At 38.6% G+C, this 21,639-nt stretch overlaps 1 protein-coding gene across 3 annotated transcripts in view; it reads right to left on the minus strand.

Moving 5' to 3' along the window:
- The window catches only part of LOC127451828 (SRC kinase signaling inhibitor 1-like), a 212,628-nt gene extending 206,906 nt beyond the window's left edge, over positions 1 to 5,722 (minus strand). For all 3 annotated transcript variants that reach the window (XM_051716796.1, XM_051716795.1, XM_051716794.1), the window contains exon 1: positions 5,572 to 5,722. In XM_051716796.1, coding sequence (XP_051572756.1) covers positions 5,572 to 5,593 — 22 coding nt within the window. In that variant the 5' untranslated portion in view covers positions 5,594 to 5,722. The remainder of the gene's footprint in view (positions 1 to 5,571) is intronic.
- Between the last annotated feature and the right edge of the window lie 15,917 nt (positions 5,723 to 21,639).

The raw sequence follows: 21,639 nt of genomic DNA on the forward strand, positions 1-21,639 counted from the left end.
AGAACTGCCCAACGCATTATTCAAACCTGGAAGGATAGTGGTGACACATCAGCTTCATGGAAGAAATGTGGTCGGAAAAAAAATCTTGAATGATCGTGATCAGAGATCACTAAAACGGTTGGTGAAGAACACACCATAAAAAAAATCGACAGTAGAACTCAGAGCTATGTTTAATAGTGAAAGTAAGAGCATTTCCACAGGATTGGGACTAAACAGCTGTGAGGTTAATCAGAAAAAAAAATGACTTCAGTTTGTAGGGAGCATAAATATTGGACTGTGGAGCAATGGAAAAAGGTCATGTGGTCTGATGAGTCCAGATTTACCCTATTCCAAAGTGATGGGCACGTCAGAGTAAGAGGGGATGCGCATGAAGCGATGCACCTGTCATGCATAGTGCCCACTGTACAAGTCTCTGGAGGCAGTGTTATGATCTGGGGTTGCTTCAATTGTTCAGGTCTAGGCTCAGCAAACTTATGCGGCATTCAAATTAAGTCAGCTGACAACCTGAATGTACTGAATGACCAAGTTATCCCATCAATGGATTTTCTGTTCCCTGATGACACGGGCATATTCCAGGACGACAATGCCAAGATTAATCGGGCTCAAATTGTGAAAGAGTGGTTCAGGGAGCATGAGGAATCATTTTCACACATCAACTGGCCACCACAGAGTCCTGACCTTAACCCCATTGAAAGTCTTTGGGATGTGCTGGAGAAGACTTCACAGAGTGGTTCGACTCTCCCGTCATCAATATAAGATCTCGGCCAAAAATTAATGCAACTCTGGACAGAAATAAATGTTTTAAGCTACTAAAATTACCCAGTCAAGAGCAGTGAGTGGTTTTCTTGTTTTCTTGTTTTCTTGTTCTAGTTGTTTTATTAATAAAATGACACACTAGATGAGATCCTATATATTTGTAAGAGATTATACTAAAACTACATTTTTACCAAAAATATTGTACATACTCTAGATACTATGACTTTTACTAGAGGTACTATAGGCCAACTATAAAAACTATAATTATTACAAATGTACTTGATAATGTACTCTAGATAATATAACTTTTACTAGAGTTGCTATTATATGTATATGTAATACAATAGATACTAGGGGTGTAACAGTACATGTATTCGTCCTGAACCGTCACAGTACTGACATCACGGTTCGGTGCATGCAGTCATACAAAGAATACATCAGTGAGTCAGTCACGGGTGATCCACACTCCAATCCAGAAGGGGGGCGCGCGGTAATGCAGTGCTGTTTGCTAACCACCACAACAGGAAAAAGAGCTGAAGAAGAAGAGACCATTTATGCACCAACCCAAAACAAGGGCTGTGTCTCGTTTCAAAGGCTAGGTAGGACACATCCTTTGAAGGCTGAAGTATACCGAGTGTCCTCCTTTAAACAAGTCTTGTTTAAACGAGATGGCCTTCATAGGACAAGCGGAAACAGAACGTAACATGGTTGCTATGACAGCACGCCACTCTTTAACAAGCGCGAGCGCTTCGAGTGAGAAGGGAACAAAGTCAAAATGTATGAGGTACATTTTAGGAGAGTTATAATGATGTAAATAGAAAAGAAAATAGATTTTACAGGTGTACTTTTAGTCTAATACTTTATTTTAATTATATATTAATATAATTATACATATTATATACTCTGCACCCGTCTACTGAGGTACTTCAACTGAGAATTAACATTACTTGCGTTTGAACATCATATTTACAGGCAAATTGACGTCATTGTTTTAGACATTTCCGTTGAAGCAAAGAATTGTGTGTTATGAGTGCCCATGAAGGATACACCTCATGCAACCTCCGAATTCCCGTGAAAGAAGGTCGCATTTGAAGGTTGCATTTGAAGTGTCCTACTCGCTTTTATGAAACGAGACAGCCTCGATGACGTATGCGGCCGACAAATGCGACCTCCGGAGGACGCAGCCTTCCAAACGAGACACAGCCAAGAATGGCTTCTCCTAATGCACAAGTTTTATTTTTCATTATTCTATTTATTTTGTACTTTTGTAGCTGATTGTGACCAAATACCTTTTGTTTTTTATCAGCCCTAAAAAAAAAAAAGTATGACCTATGCAAGAGTGCATTCTGTTTACTGCTTAGTGCTTAATACACTAAAGGAGGCTGTACTGTACCAACTACCTCAGGGGGGACTAAATGCCGCTAGGTGGAACAAACTGTAATTTACACTACTGTCTGTTCAAAATAAATGAAAAGAAACCTAGCATTTGGGATTTGTTGCTTTTTCCTGTTGTACCAATCTGTGACCCCAAAACCGAGGTACGTACCGAACCGTGACTTCTGTGTACCGTTACACCCTTAATAGATACTGTAACTTATTCTAGAGATGGTATAGTACAGATATTATACTATATGATACTTTTACTAGATATACTATACCTTTGCAAGAGACTATACTAAAGCTAGAATTTTTACCAATGTACTTGATAATGTACTCTATATAACTTTTACTAGAGTTGCTATTATATGTAACTTTTACTAGAGAAATACAGTAGAAACTGTGACTTATTCTAGAGATGGTATAGTACAGATATTATACTTTTACTAGATATTCTATAACTTTGTAAGAGACTATACTAAAGCTAGAATTTTTACCGGAGATACTGTACTATAGACACTATAACTTTTACTAGAGGTACTATAGGCCTACTATAAATAATTTAGTATAATCTTTTTTTTTTTTTTTACCAGAGAAACTGTACTCTAAATACTATAACTTTTACGTAATTTGCTATTATATAAATTTGTAACCTTTACTAGATAAATATTATAGATACTGTTACTTATACTAAAGATGGCTTACAGATAATATAACTTTTACTAAAGATGCCATTCTAAAGATACAGTATGTGACTTCTACTAGAGATGGTACTATATTACAGATATTGTACTATAGATACTACATACTGTATATACTATATTAAACTCTTTTTCAGTGATTCTCATTTTTTTGTGGTCCTGCAGGACCCAATCACTTCTCTAATCTGACACACCTATTTCAGGTCTTGGAGTCTCTGCTAGCGAGATAATCAGTATGTTAGATATGTAAGGGCTATGTAAGATAAGGATATGTAAGATAAGTTAGGTATACAAGGAGACATCCAAAATGTGCAGTGCTGAGGTCCTCCAGGACCAGGATGGCAAACCACTGCTCTAGATACTATAACCTTGTCAAGATATCCTATATTATAGACAGGGTTGGGAGGGTCACTTTTGAAATGTATTCCACTACAGATTACAGAATACACGCTGTAAAATGTCATTTGTAATGTATTCTGTTAGATAACTCAAGGTCAGTAACATATTCTAAATACTTTGGATTACTTCTTCAGCACTGGTAGATTTTTTTCACTTGTTTTGACTATAAAAACTCTGCCAGTACAGCAAGACAAAATACACATGTTAAAAATACATTCTCTGAAAAACCTAAATATCTTATGCAGTGTTGTTTCTAAAACAAGATAAATCAAATTGATCTTGTTTTATGGATTTTTAAATATTTTTACAGAAAAACAATACAAAATTTATTATCAAGAATACGAGTTTTGCCCTAATATCAAAGGTCTTACTAGAAAAAAGGAAATTATGATCCAACGTGAATTTTCTTGATAAAAAAAAAAAATATGATCGTGTCTGGTAACATGTGCATGTAAAATGGCTAGAAATAGCATTTTAGCTTAGCGTGAAGCTGACAATTTACACAAGGTTTATTTCTATTTCTTCTGCTCCAAACTTACTTCAAACTTACTTCTCTGTCTGCTCGTATGAATGTAACACATCATAAGAAAGTGTTTCACCGCTGTTCAAATGCACTTTGTGTCGCATCATTTATATGTATAAATGTTTTCCATCTGAAAGGACTAAATATTAAATGAAACAAATGGCAATAGTAATCTCAGTAATCAAAATACTTTTTGAATGTAACTTTATTCTAAATACCAATGATTTAAATTGTAACTGTAGTGGAATACAGTTACTTATATTTTGTATTTTAAATACATAATCCCGTTACATGTATTCCATTACTCCCCAACCCTGATTATAGATAATATAACTTAAGATACTAAGATATCGCACAACCATCAAACACAAACATTCAATCACCCATCTGATTGGACCTAGATCACCACAGATATTGCAATGTCTCATTCTCAAGTTTCATCCTGGAATCCTTTCTCCTTCATGTCATCTCTCTATCCCTCGCTTTCATCGTAGTGTTGCCTTCATCCTCTCTCTTTTCTTTCATCTCCACTCTAAACTCTCGCTACACCCACTTGTCTTTCTTGACACATTTTCTCTTTTCCTTTCCTCAGAGCAATGCTTTTACCCTCTCCTTCCTCCACACCTTCTACACCTCCACTTTCACTTTTCACTCAGAGTATGTTTTGCTCGACTTTCTCGTTTTATCTGTTAAAGCTGAAGTGTGTAATTTTTCTCAATGTTAAAATACTTTCTCCTATCTCAGATTAATATGCATTTGCTGATACAACCATAAGTTATTTCCATTGGTAGTTTGATTGTCCTAAAAGGGGGTAACACTGTCGCTCTGTAGCGATATCAAAAAAATTGCTCTGTTTGTCTGAATATCCCCTCACAGCAATATTGCCTCAACCAGTGGTGTGCATTTGGGGCGGGACTATCAGTCTGGCCAATCAATGGCAGAAGGTGTGTGTGGGGGGGGGGGGGCTATTTTTTTTGCAAAACTTCTTTGAAATCAGTGATTATTTATTATAAGTGAGGGTAAGAGTATGAGAAAAAAGGAAAGCTCTTGTTCTCCTGATCTCAGCTAAATATTAGTGTTGTTCTCCATCATCCTTATCACCCATCCTTTTTTTAGGTATACTACCCCTCCCTGGGTAACTCCTCCTACTCGTTCCTAGATATGGCTTGAGTCCCTCATTCAACGAATGTCCTAAGTGAAAATCCTAAGTGTGAATGTGTCAAAAAGGAATAGCACCCCTTTCCTCAACAAGCTGTACAATTTAAGGTATCATTCATGTATGTAGCACAAACGGTACAGTACGAGTTACGTGCCAAAAGTTTAATATTAAGGTTAGTGTTTTGTTCAAACTGCCTTAACAACCATCACAAATAATTCTCACCACATGCTCACTCACACAGGGTTTCTTACCGGTATTCCTACACGGCCACTAAATGCTCAGACACACACCAACAATACACATGCACAGGGATACACACGTTAATGCATTTAGCAATGCATTATAGATTGTTTTCTCTCCCTCTTTCCAGCCTCCTGTATCTCTAGGCATGGATCCACACCCACTGATGCAGCCTCCCCACCTCCATCACTCCCATCCCTGGATACCCTCTTCACCAGCATACCCTTGGAGCCCACAGAACAATTAGCACAAACCACCGAAGGAGCCCCATGTACACAAACACACACATATACACCTCCTACCCCACCTTGCCCCACCCCCATCTCCAAAGACAAAAATAACAGCTGATGAGGGTGGAAAAAACATGCAAACCAAAAAACACCTGCTACACAGGAATTAATGGAGATAAGGTTTACCTTGAGATGGTGCATTTCCCATAATTGCCTTCACTGTGCTCCGCTGCCTACAAGAGAGAGCCACCAGTCTGCTTCCTGATCCACCCTCCTGTCCTCCTACTCTCTCCTCTTCACTCCGTGCTGTTAGCCTCTTCCAGAGCCACCACGCTTCTATTCGCTCCTCGTCTCCTTGCGTTCCTGCCTTCCTTTGTCTCTCTCTCTCGCTCTTTTCCTGTGTTCCTCTCCCTCACTCTCTCAGCATGCGAGATGGGCTCTCTCCAGCTGATTCTCGCAGGTAGTGCTGTACGCGAGTGAGCCGATACGTGTGTGTGCAAGTCAAGGAGAACAAGCGTGTGCGGTCATGTGTGTGTATGTGTGTGTGTGTCCTTGCTCAGCGCAGTGAAATTGAGATGGTTTACGTGTGCTAGAGAAGCTGCAAAAGCTTTCTCTAAACACAGCTTGGACCAAGCAAAAATAAAATTACAAATAATTAGATTAGCATGCTCTTGTTCTTCCTCTCTCTCTCACTCACTGTCCCTCTCTCTCTTAAAGGTACAATCTCTTTTCTGCAGTGATTGTGCATTGGGCTGAGGGATAATCAGTGTCTCTTTTCTCTTTGCCACTCTCTCCTTCACTCTCCTTCTCTGTAGACTTCTTCGTAGAGAAATATTGTGAGCTCTAGGGATTGGAGCTCTCCATGGTGCTGAAAGTCACAGGAAGGGACTTCAGGATTGGTGATGAAACTGGGGGAGAGAAGGGGAGACACAGGAGTTCCTCCATATAATTAAAGAGACCACCAGAGATGATAGAGAGGAAAACGACAAAAATGTAACATGGACCTTGATTATACCAAGCAATAAGATTCACTTGGGAGATCCAATTGCAACTGGACAGAAATAAATACAGTGTGAACTGGGTCCAAAACTTTTATGATCCAACAGTGACATCACTTTTTCCCCGCAGCCGCCATATTTGTGACCATCAGCGGAATGGAAAAACACCCATAAAACGATCCCAAGAAAAACATCAGAAAATGCATTTGATCCATGCAAAATCCCAGGAAAGGTGTATACACATCTGAGGTCAGCACAAATATTGCCAAATTTGACTTTGCCGGACATTTAAATATATTTTATCCACGATTTATTTTTTGTATGCCGGCAAGTCTGATGTGTGACCGGCGAGTACACATGCCTACCAGTACATCATCGTAAACATCTCTCATTCAGAAGCTACAAATGTTTATTTTCTGCTCTGATTTGGTCACAATATTAAAAAACGTCTGTGATGATCCCGTCTGTATGTATGTAAGAGCTGCTTTTTCAAAAAAAAAACTTTGGACCGCCCTCCAAAGTTACCTTTGAGACCGTCACCGAACTGTAGAGCAGTGGGTCTTCTTATGGTTGTCGAACACAACAGTTGCAAAATAGTGCACTCAGATGAAAACTGTTATGAATCTGAATATGACATTAAACCTGAGTGATCCACTTTAACGGCTACACTAAGAGAATGTGCAAAATGATTGACAGGCAGAAAGCACATCAAAGTCTTCTGATTGCCTGATCAAAGAATTTGTCCACGGATTGCAGTCACATTTCTGTTTGCTGTTTACACAGTCCAGTTCTGTCACAGAGACTGGTAAGATATCTCAGGATACTTATTTCAGGGATATCTTTCAGGGGAAGGAACATTTTCTGCTTACCTTTTCATAAAAATAAAAAATAAAAATCACTTAAAGCACTTTAACATGGCGATGAAGGTAAGATGGAGTTAAATGAAGTAAGATAATGACAGTAATTAACAGACTGAGAGTGACAAGAGGAAAAGGTGTTGACAATGACAATTTCAGACAAGGAAGGATGGAAATGTGATGGTGTGAACGTATTTAGCATAAGGAACCATATAGTGAAGCGTGATCCTGTGTGTGTGAGAGTATTTGTCAGAAGCTCAATGTACTGTAGAATGGCAATGCTGAAGTGTAAAGGAAGTGTTTCATGATTTCGACAAAATATGGCAAGGTTGCCATGACAGCAGCATGTCCTTCTGCATGGGAAGAGGAGGGTGTTTTGCCAAAGTTCTCCCCGTCCTTTGGCCACATGTACAAACACTCACTCGAACACACACACAAACACAACGACAAATAAATATAAATAGTCTAACTGTCACATACACTCTTTCAAATCACTGCCAGATATTGTGGACAAAGGTAAACATGCTGTTATCAGACTAAAGCAGAGATATATGCCCAGTGTGGGGATTCTACACCAGTTCTTCACCTGTGATCACACACCATAGGTAAATCCACCTCCTCCACATCATCCTGACCATGAAAATCATCAAGGTCATCCTAATGTCACATAAAATAACTGTGGACAAACAATGACATTATGCACTACAAGTGTAAAGATGTGGAACAGATGGTAGGAATACGTAACACAGAGAACATGCTACTTTTATGCACTGCATTTGGCAGACATTTATCCAAAGTGACTTACAGAGCATTTAAGGTATAAATTCAATCTTAATATGTGCTTTCCCTTGGAATCGAACCCATGATTCTGGCATCGCTAGCATAATCTCCCATTTGAGCTACGGGAACAGACAAACTATCTGGTTATGATCAGAAGGTTTCTTTTCATCCAAGAGTCAGTGGTGTATTATTACATGCTAAGAAAACCTAAAATGGTAAATTGACATACTGTATAATAAGCAATAACACTAAGCAGACATGCATATCCTTAATAAGGACATACTGAAGGTCAAATTAATGTCATTCTTCAATCCTGCTAAAGAACATGCTATGAATCTGAGAACATTATGCACTACAAACTCATGGGTCAAATGAATCTTCTGATCATAACTAAAAGTAAAAGAAGGGACCGTGACATGAACTTGTGTGTGGGTTTGCAGTTTTTTTTTTGCAAGGGGCTATTTGTGTGCATGTGTTTTATGGATGCATCACAGAAAAGGGCTGGAAAATTGACAGATAAAGGGATAGCAAGGGAGAGAGCGAGATTTCTTAATGATTTGTTTCATTAATAATGTATGGCCAGGCAGGCACAGACTCGAGGAACACGACTGCCTGCCTGCAGTCCATCTGCTAAATGACAGCAAAAAAATAGAGAAGAGGACAGCTTTAACCTGCTGCTATACCTCTATTCAAAATAGGAGATTACAGGACATCTCATGCAACGTGCCAGTCAGTTATGCACAGTTCAATATATTACTTGCAGGTCTGAGATCAATTTAGCCAATAAACTCCTCTGTGTGTTGTAATGAGATGAGTTGCGAATCTGATTGCAAATCAACCTCAGTGCGGTTTCTGTTAGTGGTTCTTACAGAGACAAATGGATGACTAAGATTAGAAACACACAAACACACACACACACACACACACACACACACACACACGCTCATTAATATGCAATACTGCATGCGTTACAGTTGGACCACAGGGGTCTATCACACTCAAACACAAGTGCATAATTAAACACACTCAAACACACACCCTCAATCATGCTCATCTTTCATTGTCTCTAATCTAGCACATAGGCACCATGACAATGGTGATGATGATGGGGATGATTATAATAGCCAAGAAATTTTCGAGGTCAATACGATTATGATGGAGAAAAGCAAGAGAGGGGAGAGAGGAAAGAGTGATTGGGGCAAGGGGAACCGTAAGCATGAGAAAGTGAGAGGGAAATATGGATTTATCAGAAATAACAACCATAATTTAATAATTATTTATCACACATTGAAATTCTTTTTTTCACATATCCCAGCTAAGCTGGGGTCAGAGTGCAGGGTCAGCCATGATATGGTGCCCCTGGAGCAGATAGGGTCAAGGGCCTTGCTCAAGGGCCCAACAGTGGCATCTTGGTGGTGCTGGGGCTTGAACCCTTGACCTTCTGATCAGTAACCCAGAGCCTTAACTGCTGAGCCACCACTGCCCCAGTTGTCATGTTAGTCCATGGGCCCCTATCAAGCCTGGAGTGAGAGGGATCTACAATGAACAGACACAACAAGTACACAACAATACCAAACAACTCAGATATTGATGGGGCAGAAAAAGCACTCTAGTTTGGTACACTGGGACAAAGTATCCAACTCAGCAAAAATAGAGCAACTGATTGCACCTACACTGATTTAGAGGTCTGGCAGTGACAGTGGGCTGTCTACAAAATGGCATTAAAGGAATAGTTCACCCAAAAATGAAATTAACTCAACATTTACTCACCCTCATGCCATCCCAGATGTGTATGACTTTCTGTCTTCAGCTGAACCCAAATGAAGGTTTTTAGAAGAATATCTCAGCTCTGTAGGTCCATACAATGTAAGTGAATGGTGATCAGGCTTTTGAAGCTCCAAAAGGCACATCAAGGCAGCATTAAATAATTCATCAGACTCCAGTGGTTTAATCCATGTCTTCTGAAGTAATCCAGTTGGTTTTGGGTGAGAACAGACCAAAATATAACTCCTTTTTCACTGTACATTTTGCCATTGCAGTTTCTAGGCACGATCATGATTTCAAGCTCGATTACACTTCCTAGTGCTTGATGCATGCGCAGATCGCAAGATGGCACTATAGGAAGTGTAATCGAGCTTGAAGTCATGATCGCCAAGGAGACTGCTGTCAAGATGTACAGAGAAAAAGGAGTTACATTTTGGTATGTTCTCACCCTAAACCAACTGGATCACTTCAGAAAACATTGATTAAACCACTGGAGTCTTATGGATTACTTTTATGCTGACTTTATCTCCTTTTTGGAGCTTCAAAGGCCTGATCACCATTCACTTGCATTGTAAGGACCTACAGAGTTGAGATATTGTTTTAAAAATCTTCGTTTGTGTTCTGCAGATGAAAGAAAGTCATACACATCTGGGATGGCATGAGGGTGAGTAAATGATGAGACAGTTTTCATTTTTGGGTATACTGTCCCTTTAAATGCAGTCATTCCTGAATTTGCTGTCTCTGGTTACACTAATAACATGATTACTGCACCTTTCATTACAACAACCGCATTAATTAATATGCAGCCTGATTAGATAAACAACTTGGATGATATTGAATTTTTAGACACGTGCAGATTTCTTGGTTCCAACGCATTGCATTTACAATATGTAAAAACAAAATAAATATATAATTTTTTTTAAATATATTTAAAGCTGATGTGTATGGAAGCCCATCTGCAACAAAAAAAAATTTGTCAAGTACAAAAAAAAATTACAAGATAAAAATTTATATTTAAGAGATAAAAAGTCATAATTATTAGACTAAAAGTCATAATTATGAGATACTACGTCATTGTTACGAGATTTAAAAGTCAAAATTATGAGATGTCAAAATTGTGAAATAGTAACTCGTAATTATGAGATTAAAAGTCTAAATTATTTAAATGTTAAAAAAAAAAATCTCATATCCAGGTTTAATATGCAATGTCAACCATAAGTAAACCATTTGCAGATTAAACCTGACACAATAACACTGGCTCAACCAATAGTGTTATTTCAGGGTGGGACTATCTGTTTGTACAACCAGTGGAAGCTTTGAAAACAATTATTATTTTCACAATTCCATTTGGTAGTGACGCTAGTGGTGCAGAAATTTCACACTTCGTTTTAACCATTAATAAATATCATTAAAAAAAATAAAATGTCACACCAGTAACATCTTCCAGAATTACACTGTCACTTTTATTTCTAACTGAGCATCCCAAGTCTGAAATAAGAATCATCCTGCCATCACTAATACCAAACCATTATTGCTCTTTTCAAAATTCATAAATTATCAATGACTCATAGAAACAATACCAATATACGACTCTAAAAATGTCAAGAGGAATGTCAGCATGAACAGCTTGTCTTTTTGAAACCAACAGAATTGTCACAAAGCTAATTTTACAGTAACTTCTGACATGACGTTAAAAGCATTCATCTATAAAGAGTTTCTTTGTTGCTTATTCAATCAATGTCATTTGAAGAATACTGTTTCCTAAAGGCAGCCTTGATGACGCTACGAGAAAATTACTTATGACTTCCTCTCTTTGTGAGATTTTTGCACAAAAACAGTGCATAATTGCCAGGGAAGCTGTGTTCAGTTTGAGACTACAAATAACCCACTATTTTGAAATAAATGTATGCATTGTTTTATCTTTCAGAAAATACTTTCTAATACATTATTGTCAAAGAAATTACTGTGTTAAGAATCATCAGTGATGTAATATAATACAGAAAATATAATACATTAGTGAAGTTTTCTTTTATACTTATATAATATTAAGTTTTGTTTTGAAATAATAATCTCTTTGAAAAATTATTCTCTAGGCAAATTTTGCAGACCAGATTCCGACACAGACTAGATGGAAGAAAAATGCTTAAGTAATTAACTTAAAAGAACTTTAAAGGTGTTTTCGAATGAGCACACTCGCTTAATAGAGAGGGAATGCATAAAAAAAAAAAAACTGAACTGGAGCCTACCTGCAGGAAATAGAATGAAGTGACAAACAAACTGCCAATATTTTTATTTATTTATTTATTCGCTTTTTGAATTGGTTTAAGAATCGTTCCACCCCAATTTAACCCCTGCCCTTATGTCGTTCCAAACCTGTATGTCTTTCTTTCATGGAACATAAGAGGAGACATTTTGAAGAATGCTGACATTGCTCTTTTTTCCATACAATGAAAATTTATGGGAACTGAAGCTGTCTCTCTTTAACATACTTGCATTTGTGAGTGGAAATTACTGCATGTGAATGTGGAAAATTATTTGGGCACACTGGTGCATGTGACATCTGATCTGACACACAAGCTTATGAAATTATACAATAGCCTACCATCTGAATAAAAACCTACCTTTAAAGCACCTAACCCAACCCAGTCTCATGAAAATTCGTACATATTTTATGAGTTAGCTATAACGTATGATTTCGTATGAGTTCGTTCATATGAATTTGTATGATTTCATCGCGTGCAAATGCCCGGATGTCTGATGCGGAAGTAAGCATGAGTTTCGCGCATGAGGCGTTAAGGAAATGCTTATTAATATATATGCCCTTACCCAAACCCCTTATCTAAATCTAACCGATCAGTAGAGTGTGTAAACATGATAGGAAGCTGTTGTGTGTAATAGAAGCAAGTAATTAATACGCGAGTATTAGATGGAAACGATGTCCATCGATGTCACTGGCTGTAGTGAAAGTCGTACGAATTCATACAAGTGCAGTCATAAGTTTATGTGCACAACATAAAAAATATTTTGTTTACATTTTGTAACTTTCACATAAACAATAAGTATTATTATATTATAACGCTTAACAAAGATAGTTACAACAAATGTTATCAAAGTTTTTATATATATATATATATATATATATATATATATATATATATATATATATATATTTAAGTGTTAATTAACTAATCTGTTAAAGGGTTAGTTCACCCAAAAATGAAAATTCTCTCATGATTGACTCACCTTTACGCCATCCCAGATGTGTATGAATTTCCTTCTTCAGCAGAACCGAAATAAAGATTTTTCTAAGCACATTTTATCTCTGTATGTCCATACAATGCAAGTGAATGGGTGCCATCAGGCTGCTGGCTTCTTGACAGTCCAAAAGTCATATTTAGGCAGCATAAAAGTAATCCACATGTCTCCAGTCGATTAATGAATGTCTTCTGAAGCAAACCGATAGATTGGTGTAAGAAGCAAATCGATAATGAAAACATTTTTAACTTTAAATCGTTGCTTCCGCCAAGCACTGGATTATTGTTTGAAATCACCTAACACTCGCGTGACATTTGTTCCTCTGTTGAATACAAAGCGTGCACTTCCGACTTCTCGCATGAACGCACCATTGCGCTTACGTCACGCAACAGCAGCATGTTGCGTCAACTGCTGGCAGGAAACGATTTTTTAAGTTAATAAAGTTTTAATTATCGATTTATTTTTTTACACAATCCTATCAATTTGCTTCTGAAGACATTAATTGATCGACAGGAGTCGTATGGATTACTTTTAAGCTGCCTAAATTTGACTTTCGAACCATCAAATAACCAGCAGACTGATGGCACCCATTTACTTGCAAACTGAGCTGAAATGTGGTTATACAAATCTCCACTACGGTTCTGCTGAAGAAGGAAAGTCATACACATCTGGGATGGCTTAAAGGTAAGTAAATCATGAGAAAATGTTTATTTTTGGGTGAACTAACCCTTTAAGAATTACCACTATATTGTTTGTTATTGGCAAATGGAAGTGTAAAGTGTCATCAATATATTTTTTATTAGGTGCACATAAAGGTGATCAGTCAGGACTGATGTTGTTTGCTGCTGCCTGTAAGGTTACCTTAAAATTACTTGAAAAAGGTTTATCAGAAAAGTTGCCCTTTGTCATGAATCGATCATCTTTTGACTCTAAATTCTGTAGTGATTTTTTAACAGTTACACGTAACACGTGTAAAGACGTTACACGTCTTTTAAAATCTAACCTCTGACTGTGCCCCTAAAATTTTTCACTTAGGAGTATGAACACTACTACAACAAAAATTATAGAGTAAAGTCCTGCTGAACAACATAAGGGTAATGAGTAAATGATGACAGAATTTTCAATTTTTTGTGAACTATTCCTTTAAGGCTGTTTGTGTGAAAAAAACTAAGCAAAACTCACACAGCTGTCCATACACTTTGAGAAACATTCTGATTTATTCCAAGCAAATTTATTATGATGCAATAGTTCAGCATATTCCAGCATATTTGATTTCTGGACAGTAATTGTACCCTTAAAAAGCATCTGTGAGCACTAATCAGTGGAGGCATGCTGAGACAGACTGAGGGATTTGATTACAGCAATTTAAATATCGCCAGGGCTTGTGAGCTCTACCAACCAGCACTGAAATTATTTTCTCTGAGAATTCTAGAGAAAATGACTGAGTGGTTATGACATCTTTTTTTTCTGAGGCAGAATATGCAGTTTCACAGTTTTTAATCTACTCCTTCTAAAGCTGCACAAATTATAGGGCCATGCAATGCTGAAAGTGCTTGGCTGGCAGAGACTGACCACCGCTGACCATGTTTATCTTTGACTATTCATATATTCATGTTGTCTGGGTTTAACCTTAATCATAAGGGGGGCAGTGTATGTGCATGTTTACAGGAGTTCTTTTGTGCTATACCTCTAAAACTCAATCTATCCTGTGCTCTCACTTCTGTACTTGTCTCCCTGACCCTTATGTTTAGAAGTCTGCATGAGCCTTAAAGTGAAACCTGAACCTGACCCGTTGAATCTTTGTGAAACCTGCACTAAAAACAAGCTAGATGCAGCGCAACAAATGAAACAGAACACAGGTGTTTTTGAAGTTTTAAGTTCTTTTAACTTGACATGGTGTCTAAAAAATGTCTTGCTCAAGACTCTGAAGAAACAGCAATATGCAATGCAACAGTCAAAGACATCCATCCAGCATGTTTTTGCAAAGGAAAACAATGAAAAAACAGAGCAGACATGCACAAAAATACTTTCGGTGTGAACAGCCCCTAACTCATCTGTTCACGCATGTCTGTGAGTGAGAGCGCATGCGTGAAACAAGTTAGGTGGACCTGTTTATTTTTTAATTACGTAATTAAAAAACCGAACCGTACCTGAAGTCATACATGAAAACGGGACGGGCTGCTGACCTCTACCTTATGTGTTTGTGTCAGGGTTGTTTAAAGTTTTGAACTTTCTTCATCATTATTTTCAATTTGTTCTTTCAATGTACTGTAGTATAGTTTTTGTTAGTTTTCACTCTATGACTTTAAGTTTGAGTTTTAATTAAGTTTGTTCATGGTTTTGTTTTTTTGTTTTTTTAGATTAGTTTTAGTTTTTCATTCGTTTTTATTTTTGGTTTAGTTTAGCATTTTTAGTATCATTTAAATATGCTAAAAGGATTAGCTCGCCCAAAAATGACAATTCTTCAGTGCATAAGAGAAGCTAATTCACAGTGGCATGCGTTCAAGCGAAAAGTTCTCTTGTGAACACATGAGCAACTGTAAATGACTTTCTGTTATAATTTTTCACTGAAAAATGACTTAAAATTTGGGTTGATTCTTACCAAAACCTATTGAATGTCTTCAGAGGACTTGGAATATGATGCACAAGCCATATGGACTAAGTTTATGACTTTTGGGTCCTTATTTAAGCTTTAAAGTGAGACACTATTCACTGCCATTGTATTTACATTTTAATTTATTCATTAAAATGTATATTTCTGTGTTCCATTTAAAAAAAAAAAAAAAGTTATATTGGTTTGGAATGACATGAGGGTGATGAATAATTTATGACAGAATATTTATTTTTGGGTGAACTAAAGCTATACTCTTCTCAAGGCTGTCTAGTGTTATTTTAGTCCAGTTTCTGAGTTTCCAATTATGTTACTTTTTATTTTTATTTCAGTTTCCAAAAATGTTTATATTAAGATAATAACACTAATGTCCCATGCAGCTTTTTGACTATTTGGTTTAACCTCAATCATAAGGTGGTTAATGGATGTGCATCCTTCCAGAAGTTGTTTTGTCTCTATCTCCTAAACTCAATCTATCCTGTGCCTTTCACGTCTATACTTGCTTCCTGTGTGTGTGTGTGTGTGTGTGTGTGTGTATGTGTGTGTGTGTGTGTGTGTGTGTGTGTGTGTGTATGTGTGTCATTAGTAAGGTGGTTGTGGTTGTGTTCAATAAAGCACTGAACAGCTTCCTCTGATGCACTCCATCCTCTCCTCTCCGGTCTTCCCTCAGGCACAGACACTGTGCTGCACTCCAGCTTTCTAATAACATGTCATCCCCCCTTCACCACTCTGACTGCACAGTAAAGTTGATGAGGACAGATTCAAACACAAGCCTGTGTTTCTTTAACTTTCCTCATCTCTGTTCTGCTCTCCACCTGCTATTTCCCTCAGAAAGGCCACCAACTGCTCAACATGGTTATATAAAATACAGTGTCAATGAATATCAAACAGATCAGGGTTTTTTAAACTTTTTGCTGCCAAGAAACTCCAAATATAATGATCCTCTTGCAGAGACTCCCTTTCTAAAATATAAACTCTATAATGAATATATAAAATGTATATATAAAAAGCCACATTTTTATAATACATTGTAAACCCTAAAGTTGTCATTACTGGAAATATCAAGTTGTCTTAAGTATTACTTTAAATATCAGGTTTTGGGCTCATAACTCAAATATTTATGTTCACTGAACTTATCTTACAAAACCACAGACTTAAGATTTTAAGTGTTAATAACTCAGACTTTTGAGTACAGAACTGAGGCTATGGGGAATACCCATAATGCTTTGTGCTTGAATTATTTAATTATGTTTCCTTGGTCAAAGGGAAGTTATGGGGGCATTTAAATAGTTGTAATTAAGAATTTATAGAGGTATTAGTGTAAATAAAAGTATTAAAAGCAGTAAAAGTTAATTTTATTTAAAAGAGATGTTTGTGAACATTTTCAACCCATCAATCATATCAGCAGTAATTCATCAAACACTGATCAAATGATGGAGAAGAGCGTTAAAGCTTGGCATATATCCAGATGCGCTGTGTAGTCAAGCACACTTTTTTGTGGTTATGTAGGATATTGAATTTATTCAGGGGAAGGCTACACGTGCGCAGTGCCTAGAACTGTAACCAGATGATCTATTCATATTTACAGAGATCTATAGTTCATTACTGATGTCCGTCATTTGAATCCTGTTCTTTGTGCATATGTTCAGGTCCCAGCCAAAGAAAAAAACTTTAGGCAACGTGAGAGCCCCTTATTATGATGCACATCGCATGCATTCATGTTACATGCTTTTCTTGTGTCACTTTCTTTAATCTCTATAAAGTTTAGAACCAAAACATTTGAAATCCCATCTTACAAAGCCATCATTATTTCTGTAATTAAATTCAGTAATAGTTCATAAATTTCGGTGCCTTGACAAGGTTACAACTTCCATGATGTTTGTCATTATTTCCACATTTTAATTTTGAGAAGACAAACTCCTGGACATATTTGCCAATGTTTCAGCACCTTTGGACCGGACAGCTCCCGTAACACAAGTTCTATTTTAACGAGCGATCTGCGTGCTGGTTTGGGAAACAGCCGTTACTCCATCTCAAAATAAAGAGCGACGTTAGTTAAGATGATCGTAAATGCTTACGTTGCAACATTATTGGGAAACCCAGACATGGTCTGCTTTTTTGTTGGTTTTTGCTCTCAAAACAATACTATAACTTAGGGGATGTTACACGCAAGTAAGCCCGTATTTCGCGCCTCCCTTGACAGGCGCCCACACAGGCTGAAAATTCCTGTACTAATGCACACATTTTGTCCACCACATCATTTTGATGTTACTTTCCTCACGATTTATTCTTAACTATTATTTTATTCTCATAATTTTGACTTTATTCTCAAAATATTACAATTTTAATCACGTAATGCTACGAATTTATTCTCAACATTTAAAAAAAAAAAAATTTACATGGTACAAAAACACAGTTGTACTGTAGTAACCATGACTGCTGTCACCATGGTTCCCTTACGACTCAGTACACTTGACATTGCGTCAGGAAGCTGATGCTATAGGGAAGTGTCCTTCTATATGACCTAGTTGAAACCTTTCTACAATAACGGCAAGTCTAAAATTGGCTATGGTGTTTAAGTCCCGCCCTTTTAGGCGCAAAGCTGTCCGGTATAAAAGCGGATGTGCAAATACCATTGCTCAGAATTTTCTTCTTTCAAGACAGCGATTTATCTCTTGTCTAGAAGCATACTACTCCTTCGCTGTCGACATACATTGAGTCAGCGGGCGGGATCTTCACAGCAACATAAGACTCTCCGCTACCCTGCAGTGTTCCGGCGAATATTTACTCCACCACGCCGCTTGACGCTTCACTGGTGAACGGGCCGCTTCAGCATCCTGATTCCCCGCAGTGCTTCAGCAGGAATATTGTATCCTTATAATCTATTGTGATATTGTGTATATATACTGTATATATATATATATATATATATATATATATATATATATATATATATATATATATATATATATAAACTAAAAGAGCCACTTACGTGTTCACGTCTTTTAAAAATTTCGTTCCGTAAGTGTTCATTATGCGAGGAACACATCCCGCTGTCAGATCAGCATGAGAGCTGCATTCACTGTCGGGGCCACGCCCACGTAGAGACAGCTCTGAGGGACGATACAGCCTCCTGCGCCCTCCAACCCGCCTCTTCTGTGACTCCCAAGGGATCACACGAGGAGGCACGGCGGGGCTGCGAGGTCTAGCAGGATGAATTTGAGGTGGCCCTCGTGCCGGCACACACCCCGCGAGCCCCTCAATCTCCATATACCTTCAAACACCACAGCTGCTGACTCAGCACTGCCAAATGTCGCCGCCAAGCCGCCGGTAAAGCCATGCAAGCCGTGGCCCGAACGAAGCCACCCACCTCAGTGCAAGCCCCGTGGGATACCCAAAAGCCCCTCACCCACCATGCAGCAAAAGCGCTCCTGACACACAATGCTGTTCTCCTCTACCCCAATGCTGTTTGTCGGGAAAGGAATATTGTTGTTCAAAATGTTGTTCAATATGTTGTTTCTGTGTCTCACATTCAATCACATGCCATAAAGAATGCAAAAAAAAGAGTACAGCGTTAGTTGCACATGCATGAGGCGCTCACACTTTTTCAATAAAGAGCTTTCTCACTTCAAAGCCCACACATTATGCAAAACTGCTTCCCAGTGGTGAGCAGTGCATTATATCATACAATTAACAAACCAAATTGCCCTCTGTCCCGTTACATGGATGCGTGGCGAGCCCTTATGGGCATTTCCGAATGAGTGCTAAATCGATCAAACATGGTTATACGTTCCAATTAGCATGTTGGCCACCCCGTTTCAACGGTGTTCTGTATTCCACGGTTCCGTCCGAAGATGCGCCAGTGTTACAAGCCAAAATACACAATCTTCTCCAAAGAACGCAATAGAGGTTGTTTCAGCCTGCTGTTGCGCTGCGCGAATGTGTGGCAAGTCCTCATGGGCGTGTCAGACTGGGTGTTTAAAATGATCAAGCACGTTCATACAATTCAGTTTGTACAGCACCTCGCTTTCACAGAATGTGCCGGTGTTGCACGCAGAGATTCAGGCAGCCTTTTAGATTCGCGTTCGAGGGAACTGCGTATCAATTTAAAGTCCTTCATTTCAGTCTGTCTCTGGCTCCCCACACATTCATGAAATATATCGATGCGGTAAATGGTGTGCATGTTTTGAATTACCTCAGTGATTGGTTATTACTAGCCATTCAGAGGCACTACTGAGCAAACACAGAGACTTGCTGCTTTGCCATATGGAAAATCTGGTCTAATGTCAACTGGGCGAAAAGCACACTTTTCCCCAGCCAGTTAATCTCCTTTTTAGGAGTTCGTCTCGACTCCGTGAGCATGCGTGTGTACCTTACGAACAAGCACATAAAGACCATTCTTCGGTGTCTGTCTCAGTTCAAACTGGAAAAATATTACCACTTAAGTCATTTCAGAGAATGCTGGGTTTTATGGTGGCAGCATCCGCCATCATACCTTTAGGTCTGTTACACATGAGACCTCTCCAGTACTGACTCAAGCGATGTTCCACATTGTGCCTGGAGCCTCAGGCGCATGGGCATCGCTGTGACTTGCCACTGTCTGGCTGCTCTAGCACCATGGACAGCGCCGACATTCTACAAACAGGGTGTTATGCTAGGTCAAATTTTCAGAAGGAAAGTGCTTACCACAGCTGCATCCAACACAGGTGTGTGTGCTTTCTCTTAAGACTGCATTACTGCTGGATTTGGCCACAGTAAAACGGGTCGGTGATTTGCAAGCACTGTCAGTTGACAATTCATGGCTGGAGTTTAGTCTGGGTCTTTCAAAAACCACTGTCAACTCAGAAAAGGCTATGTGCCTAAGGTTCTAATCACACCCATCAGAGCACAGGTGGTTCACCTTCAAGCTTTTTCCCTCCTCCATTTAATTCGGATGAGGAACAGTCCGTGCATTTGTTATGCCCTTTGCGAGCGCTACAACATACGTTGAGCGCATCTGCCAATTCAGACTGTCTGCACGAAAGGAATGTCTGTCTCCAAGCAAAGACTTTCTCACTGGATCGTTGATGTGATTGCCCTGGCTTATGAGTCGCAGAGTGCGAATTGCCCTATTGGTGTTAAAGTACACTCAACTAGAGGCATGGTCTCTTCATAGGCATGGATGAATGGTATGTACTTACAAGACATATGTTTTGCAGCAGGATGGTCTTCTCAAAACACATTCGCAAGGTTTTACAACCTAGACGTAACATCTCTCTCATAGCAAGTCATCTCTGTCTAGAGCGCTAGCTATTTCATTGGCCAAACATATTCTTATGCCCCTCTTTTTAAGTACGGGCTCCCTGAATTTTTACACAACCACCTGCATTCAGACTGTTTTATTTCCCAAAAGTCACAGGCATTTTCATTAGAAATAAACTTTCTTCCTGATTGGGTTAGTGAAGGGGTTGATTCATACTATATGACCATAGTTCATATATATATTCTGAGTGTTCCCCTCCTGGCCCACCATGAGGGTCATTCACTTGCGACATACTCATGTCGGTCGCCATTCCATGGTACTGCGGCGTCATGTTTCCTCTCTGGAAGGTTATGTTGTGTAGTGCGGCGTGATGGGACTCTGTTCCACATAGTGTCAGCTTCCTGACGCAATGTCAATTGTACTGAGTCTTAAGGGAACATCTCAATTACAGATGTAACCTTGGTTCCCTGAGATGAAGGGAACGAGACGTTGTGTAATCTGGCTGCACTACAGAGTTCTTTGAGGTGCGAGCGATGCGCTCTTGTCCCTCAGTCAGTAAATTCTGAGGAATGGTGTTTTCACGCCCGGTTTTATACTGGACAGCTTCACACGTAAAAGGGTGGGGCTTAAACACCATAGCCAATTTTAGAATTGGCATTATTGTAGAAAGGTTTCAACTAGGTCATATAGAAAGACACTTTCCCATAACTTCAGCTTCCTGATGCAATGTCTCGTTCACTTCATCTC

The sequence above is a fragment of the Myxocyprinus asiaticus genome, chromosome 14 (assembly GCF_019703515.2).
Source record: "Myxocyprinus asiaticus isolate MX2 ecotype Aquarium Trade chromosome 14, UBuf_Myxa_2, whole genome shotgun sequence".
Lineage (NCBI taxonomy): Eukaryota > Metazoa > Chordata > Actinopteri > Cypriniformes > Catostomidae > Myxocyprinus > Myxocyprinus asiaticus.